At 35.1% G+C, this 8339-nt stretch overlaps 1 protein-coding gene across 1 annotated transcript in view; it reads left to right on the forward strand.

Moving 5' to 3' along the window:
- Positions 1-8339, forward strand: part of ABCB7 (ATP binding cassette subfamily B member 7) — a 13476-nt gene extending 5137 nt beyond the window's left edge. Inside the window, exons 2-12 of the mRNA XM_070114704.1 lie at positions 2539-2742; positions 3090-3282; positions 3521-3789; positions 3898-4074; positions 4263-4437; positions 4586-4743; positions 4955-5118; positions 5299-5428; positions 5863-6006; positions 6252-6383; positions 6531-8339. Coding sequence (XP_069970805.1) covers positions 2539-2742; positions 3090-3282; positions 3521-3789; positions 3898-4074; positions 4263-4437; positions 4586-4743; positions 4955-5118; positions 5299-5428; positions 5863-6006; positions 6252-6383; positions 6531-6734 — 1950 coding nt within the window. The 3' untranslated portion in view covers positions 6735-8339. The remainder of the gene's footprint in view (positions 1-2538; positions 2743-3089; positions 3283-3520; positions 3790-3897; positions 4075-4262; positions 4438-4585; positions 4744-4954; positions 5119-5298; positions 5429-5862; positions 6007-6251; positions 6384-6530) is intronic.

The following is an 8339-nucleotide window of genomic DNA, read 5'->3' on the forward strand; positions in this document are numbered from 1 at the left end:
AATTATCATATTGTCAATAACAATAAAACTGTATAGATATTAATAGCACTAGAAAATTGTTTATTTTCCTGCAAAGTCAAGGAATGGGGAAATAAGGCATGGTCACTAGAGCCTACTAAATTAACTCTTTGCTATTAAGCTTTATGTTCTATGGTTGCTGTACGAAGAGAGAAGCATAGTATAGCACTGACTGTGATAATTGAATTATTCATTCTGGATTTGGAGTAGAGGAGTTCTGGTTGGGATTTGCAATGATTTTGGATTTCCAAGAGATTTTGTATGTCTGATTAATTAATTGTTTTTTGTTTTTATTTTATATCTGCAAAGGATGGATGCAAAGTAAGTATCTTCATCACATTTTTGGAATCGTCCGTTTCAGGCTTAAGAGCATGCGTTTAGATTTCATGCATATTTGTATTTGCATTTTTTGAATTTTAAGTAACTGAGGCTGTGACTTGCCTTTGTAGTTTAGTTAGAAGGCAGGTAGGGATTAATTTAAAAGGTGTTAAAGAAAGAACTGAGGAAGAAGAAATAGCTATTATTTCAATATAAAATATAGCCATTTTTTTTTAGTGGAAGAAAAACTTGGAGTATTGGATACATAAATAAAAGGTTTCTTAAAACAAGTCAGTCTTGTAATGATATATTTTTTTCTTGGGAATTCAGATAAATTGGAAAGAAAATCAGTTATGGTCATTGATAAGATTAATGCTTTGAGGTGTCAAGGAACTTTATTGAGGGCAGGTGGGCCCAGATTTTAAAAGGGCTTTGAATTATATAGGAGCAGTTTTTACCCAGAAAGATTCATGGTGTTACATTGCTGAAAATGAAAGTAGAATATTGTTTTCATAAGGCTGTAAAAATAGATGATAAAGTAATTGTTTTGTTGCAATATTTGGTCATTCTGTTTGCTATAGAAAGTTGTTGATTTGAAATGTATTTACTCAGATTTGGAAATTAGTGGGGGGAAATATGTTATATGAATTAGCTTGAAGAAACTCACGAATAGGTTGATAGAGCTTTATCCAGTACATGCTGAGAGATAATTATCAGAGTGGAAATGAGGACTACCATTGCAGAGATAAAGAAAAGATAAAAATGACGGAAGTGTATTGTTCGAGTTACTTGAAAGCTGCATGAAAGTTCAGGGCAATGACCAAGACCCAATGTAATTCAGAAGAGGAAGATATTTATAGGTAAGTTGGGATGGAGGATATGAAGTGAATCAGGCGAGGACAAGCAGTTCCTCTTACGTCACTAGATATAAAAAAAAAAATCAAATTTCTGAGATAATATCTTTTATCTTCACCCAACTGTCATTCTTCCTCAGTTAGGGAAAAAAATTGTAGCTGATTCATTTTAAAAGTTGATTTGAATGCTGCTCTTTCTGTGTTATCTGTCTTTTTGTTCCTTTTTTTCTGTTCATTCAAGTTCACCCTGATCAAGTTCCTACGCATCCTAAGTTGCCGTCGTACTCCTCGGCTGAATGTAGCTAATTAACTTGCTCAGAACGTCCCTGTCTTGTAGTTATCATGTGATTATCATTTACATAACCTAGGTATCTTGTACTTTCCTGGTATTATTGCCTTGTGTATAGTGACAGGGATTTTTTTCCTTGTTTGTTCATGACAGATATGATTTGATCCATACATTTAGCTTATTCTGTGAATTAGTAGTCTATTATTTGGTCCACTCCCCCTCTCTTTCTCTCTAGAAATGACAAGACTTTGATATTGTTTAATGTGCATCATTTTGTGTTTTTCCAGTATCTTGGATGTGTATGGGAAGTTGTTTTTCTTTTCTTTTTTTTAACAGGATGACTGTATGTTGTATGATGTAATGACATTGATAGTAGTAATGGTAGCAACAGTGATAGAATACTAATAAGGTAATATGATGAGGGCAAGGGCTTTGTATATGCATAAATCATAACAAGGAAAAATAGTGTTTTTTGTGTATCCATTAAAAAGCAAATGCAATAGACAACAGAAAAGAAATAGAAAAAATGTCTTGATCCTACTATCCTACTATCCACTTCCTGTCATAGTAAGAAATAAATAACACTATGGCAGATATTGTAATTGTCAGATAAGTAAACATGTATTATATCTCAGTACAAGGTCCTCCCACCCCACCACTACTTCTTCCTGGGTACTTGAATCTAAACTAGAATTATTGACCTTTTGCACCTGTAGAGGGATACTGGTGATCTTGTTTGTAGGATGGTGATGATATTAGTGATAATGATAATAATGTAAGTAACCCTTAACCCACTAGCAACAGTACATTTTCAAGCCGAAAATAATATTTTCTGGGTGGTTTTGTTGCCCGCCACAGGTAACAAAATCAGAGCAGTAGCTCTGATCTAGCGTTGCACTGTAATGTTTACTTTTCTGGGTGTCTCATATGCACGACACCCGTCGTAAGTGGGTTAAGTATGAAGACAAAAATACTTTTTTTTCGCATTTATATGCTGAAGGAAACTGACCTGACCAACTGTTATTTTGAAATACTGATAAATGTCTTCTATCTGTACAGGTTGCACTAAGCTCCCACTGGGCAGGTGCAACAGGGCCCCTCACATCGAAGGTACAAGTATGGAAGACCCACAAGAGACTAGGGGTGCGAAACTGCTTCCACCCAGGAGCCAGTGCACTCTCCCGGGAATACGTGGGAGTCTCAGCGAAGGAGGTCACGGGGAGAGAGATGCTTGGGGCCCTGGCTTCTTACGTCTGGCCGAAAGTATGAGAAAAGAGTAAGGTGTTATGATTTATGGACAGACATGCATTGATGGATTGATATTGCCTTTATTAGTGGGACTTTTGGTGTCTCATTCTACCTTTCATGACCTTTCTTTTCTTGTGCATTTTTCCTTTATTTTCTTTCCTTTGAATTTCATACAATATATTGTCTCTCAGTCTTGTTAGGTCTCCCCACATTCTTCATTATCCTCAACATTCATAGCCATGAATATCTTATGTTATTGAAAAGAGAAGAAAAATCTGAAAACTTACATTTTAGAAATATTGTGCAAATACAGAAAAAAAAATTATTTGCTGTAGATTTAACCTAGTTCTTCCTCTTAACAGGGCAATGTGGCAGTTAAGGGGAGGGTGCTAACAGCGCTCAGCCTGCTTATTGGTGCTAAGCTTCTGAACGTACAAGTCCCTTTCATCTTCAAGGATGGCATAAACTACCTAAATGAACACACTGGCAACCTGTTGACAGTAGCTGAACCTGCCTCTGCTGTTGCTGCTACAGCTGTGTCACTGATGATAGGATGTGAGAATTCTTTTCTTTTTATTCTGAGATAGTTATATGTTGTGTTTTAGAAGAGTGTATGATAGGGATACCTTCTTACCTTGTACTATTTACCTGAATTCAGAATGTCAGGGGTCACTGTCTAGAATTCCTTGATATGAAATATCTTTGTCAGAAAACCTAATTCATTTCAAATTATCAGCATTGGTTTGCATAATGTTAAGTTTTTAAAGTAATTGATAATGCAGTACCTCAACAGATGGCATTGCTCGCACTGGAGCGGCTGGGTTCAATGAACTACGTAATGCAGTGTTTGCCAAGGTGGCACAGAACTCTATCCGAAAGATTGCTGGCAACGTGTTCCTTCACCTTCACAGTCTTGACTTGAACTTCCACCTGAATCGGCAAACAGGAGCACTATCCAAAGCCATTGACCGAGGGAGTCGGGGAATTAATTTTGTCATGTCGGCACTTGTTTTCAATATTGTGCCCACAATATTTGAAGTTAGCTTGGTTGCAGGGATATTGGTAAGTGAAGAAGATGTTTTATTTATGTTTGGATAATGAATGATTGATGTTTAAAGAAAAAAGATAGTAAGATGTTCTTATAAAAATGTTTGTAAATTTTGTCTACAGGCATACAAATGCGGTTGGGAATTTGCAGGTGTAACTGTGGCCTCAATAATGGCATATGCAGCCTTTACTCTGGGTATAACACAGTGGCGAACTAAGTTTAGGGTGGATATGAACAAAGCTGAAAATGCGGCAGGGAATCGAGCTATTGATTCACTTATCAACTATGAAACTGTGAAGGTTTGTGTAACCTGACAAACTTGTTCTGTGTAGCAGTCACTAAATATAGACATTAAAAGAAAAGGATATCAAGTTTTTATTTACTTTCTACGTATTTCATGTGTATAACTGGATAGTGACTATTCGAAAAAGAATTTATTTAATGTTTGGTTAATAATGGATTATGACTTTTTTTTTTTTTTGTACAGTATTTCAACAATGAAGAGCATGAAGCCAAGGAGTATGACAAATATTTGAAAAAATATGAAGGGGCATCTCTGAAGACAGCTACCTCACTAGCCTTGCTCAACTGGGGACAGAATGCAATATTCAGTGTTGCTTTATCAGCTATGATGGTTCTAGCAACGAAAGAAATTCTTAATGGTAAGGTTTGGTGCTACATATTTTTTTGTTTTGTTTTATCTTGGCTTGTCTTTCTTGGTCTGTTATTTATTTATTATTTTTTTAGCCGTTTTGATACAGGTGTTGTGATGTAAGCATAGTGTTATGATAACTTTTCTCACTTGTGTAGGTAATTTGACCGTGGGGGATCTAGTGATGGTCAATGGATTGTTATTCCAACTGTCCTTGCCTCTCAACTTCTTGGGGTCTGTTTACCGTGAGGTTCGTCAGGCGCTTATCGACATGCAAACAATGTTCACATTGATGAAACAGCCAGCTATTATAAAGGTACTGTTTCCATATTTATTATCTCTACTTGGTTGAAATTATATATATATATTTATTTATTTACTTATTTATTTTGTTATTATTGATTGTATATGTGATCTTTAATTTTCTTGTGAGGACATAAGATTTATAATCTTGCATTCATCTCATTATGACCATTATTTTACATATACAGAAAAAAACTTAAGGTTTGTGTTTTCATCTGTTACAGAATGCCCCAGACTGTGTACCTCTACAAGTGACTCCTCAGAATGCAGACATTACTTTCAACAATGTATGCTTTGAATACAATGAAAATTACCCCATCCTAAGTGACCTAACGTTTACAGTACCGGCTGGAAAGAAAATTGCCATTGTCGGTGGTTCGGGTTCTGGGTAAGGTCTTTTTCTCTGACACCTGCATAAGAAGTACCATAAAGACTTGTTTGTTTGATTTTGTTAGAGTGTATATTCTCATGAAGTTGGGGTTTTGGTAATGTTATGGTGTAATAATGTTGAATTTTTATGAATAACCTGATGTGTGTTTCAATGAATACAGTTTACCTCTCTCTTCAGAAAATCGACAGTCATCCGTCTGTTGTATCGCTTTTACGAACCAAAGACTGGGACCATTACAATAAATGGACAAGATATTAATTCAGTTGACTTGGACAGCCTGAGGAAGAGCATTGCGGTGGTTCCACAAGTATGTGATGATTTGTTTGTCTTCCAGTTGTTTGATTGTCGAGTTGATAAATGCATCATTGTTATATTTGATGTTTGTTGATTTTATTTAACAGGATATTGGATATAGATTTAGATTTGTATTTTTATAGATTAATTTTTTTTTCATTTGAGGAGTATGTGCATGCAAGGTAACTCATTTTGCATGGCATGTTCTATGTATACTGAGAAAAATTTGCTGTTGTGTTTACAGATTGAAGTGTAATAGCAATTCTGGAATCGTACACAAAAGTCAGATTCTACAATATGTTATTCCTTTTTTTAACACAAAACTTCCATTCTTTCAAAGTGTGAGTTACTAGCTATAATGTTGGTAGTTATTGTTCCTTAAAACAAATACTATGGAACTTTTAATTGTTTTAGGCTCGTATATAACTGATACTTTTTCTGTTACAGGATTGTGTGCTTTTCCATGACACGATAGCTTACAACCTCCACTATGGTGACCTGTCTGCAGATGCCAGCAAAGTAGAGGAAGTAGCTAAACTAGCTGATATCCACCAATCTATCCAGAGCTGGCCCAATGGCTACGACACTCAGGTAGGACTTCACTTGGGGTATCAGGTGGCCTTATGTAAAGATGCCTGTGTTTAGAAGAGTTTTGTTGAATTATAGAAGTTGAAGTAAAAGTACTGTGGGAGCACTGCTCTCTCCTTGTTTTTTTCTTACTCTTTCTCCTCTTCTTCCCCCTTCATTCTTGTTATTGTGGCTCACATAACAATGCTTTTACCTCCTCGTCTACCTCTTCTATTTTGCCTTTTTATTTACTTTGATCTGATTCACAGGTTGGTGAACGTGGCCTGAAACTCTCAGGTGGGGAGAAGCAGAGGGTTGCTATTGCACGAGCCATCCTGAAGAACGCACCGATACTAGTTTTTGACGAAGCAACTTCTTCGCTAGACTCCATTACAGAACAAGTAGGACACATTCAGGGATTTCCTCAATTTCATATAGTCTTTAGTGGGATTTTGAGTAATAGTTTGGTTGGGGAGTTAATTGTGCAGGCTAATAATTAGTTACTGATTTAACAATACCTATCTTCTTTTTTTCTTCTTCTTTTTTAGAGTATAATGGAAGCTCTGCGCCATGCAACCAAGGGAAGAACCTCAATCTGCATTGCTCATCGCTTGTCAACAGTCATGGATTCGGATGAAATCCTTGTGTTGGCTGAGGGTAGGCTTCAGGAGCGCGGGACACATCACCAGCTCTTGGCGCTTGATGGGCACTATACAAAACTCTGGAATTCACAACACAAAGTGGATGAATAAAGATGATATGTAATGATTATACTGGTAGTTGAAAAAGATGTTTTTTTCTCTCTCTTTCTAACTCTCTTGTACAGTTTTCATGTCTAGATGATCTGCTTACTGATTATTATCTTTGTTATGGTGTAAATACATAAATGTTTAATTTATTATTGATCAGTATTTTTACTTTACTGAGGATGGCGTTACCTGTTAAGAAAGAAACTGCTTGTCTATTAGAAAAAGTTGATAGTAGTAATCCAGTATCACAAGACAGGAAAGTTTATTGATCAGATCTAATGTCCTCCAAAACAAACAAACAAAAAAATATACACATATACATATGTATATACACTTATGTACATATACATATATGATATTTATATACATATATATACACATATATATGTATATATATAGTAATTTTACTTATATTTCTGTATGCAGATATAATCTCATTTATGCTTTAGATAACCTTTTAAAGAAAAACAGGATCTTGTTCAGTTCCAGTTAAAAAGTTGAAATAAGTTTTTCTGCTAAACAAGAAATGTCAACCACTAAGGATATGGTGTACCTTAGTCTAATTGGACTATTTGTAGTAATTACACTTATAAAAACTGTATCAAATATTCGATGTGGGTCATGTGTGAATGAAATTCAGCCTTTGAAATTTATCACAGCATTCTTTAATTATCTAACCCTTAAGGGCCACTCATATATTTGATTGAGACATGGAGTCAGGCCAGCACAAAGCATTGTAATACTTTCAGTCGTTTAGAAATGTACCCCCATGATTTATGTTACATATTTCAAAAAACTTAAAAAAGAATGCATATAGGATGCATCATAGACCTGAGTTTGTATAGGTCTCAGGTTTACATGGGAAAAAAAGTCAAACCATCAAGGGAAAAAAAGAGAGATAAGAAGTGGAGATAAACTTCAGTTTTGTCTTTACCTGCCTTGGGTTATAAAATCAGATGCAGTCCAAGGGTTAAGTTATTACACATTGTTTATTATTGTTTGTTTATTTTATATATATATTTTACATTCTTGGTGTTACCTTCAAGCATTATAAGTTATGTCTTTAATAATGGTAACGACAGTGTTCCAAGGTGTTAAGCATTTATGGGAGAGAGATATTTATGGACTTATTCCTCGTAGCGTGTGAAGTGAGTTTCTGTGTTGCTTATTTAGGGTCCTGTGGAGGCACTGAAAATATAAGTCTAGTTCGAAGCACATCATCTTTTAAATGCTTATATGAGATCAGTTGTCCTGTCAAGTTCAATTACTGAATAACAATTTCTCATGATTTTGTGTATGTGAATGACTCCCAAATTTAGGTTTGATTAACAGACAAGAGCTGATGAGAGAATTGCCCCAATGGGGCATTAAATAAACCACGTGGAGACATTTGAAGCTTACCATGCACTTGAGGATTGAATGTACATAATTTGCAGTATTTCATTAATTTTGACTGAGAGATATAATGTATATAAATAATTATCATTTGAATTGCATGAATATAAATAAACTTGAGAGATATTTCTAAGATTGTACTTTTGGGGAAATGTAAATAAAAAATGATTAAAGAAACTGTACAAAATATGTAATATAATAACTTTTCCAAAA

This window comes from Penaeus vannamei, chromosome 3, assembly GCF_042767895.1.
Source record: "Penaeus vannamei isolate JL-2024 chromosome 3, ASM4276789v1, whole genome shotgun sequence".
Lineage (NCBI taxonomy): Eukaryota > Metazoa > Arthropoda > Malacostraca > Decapoda > Penaeidae > Penaeus > Penaeus vannamei.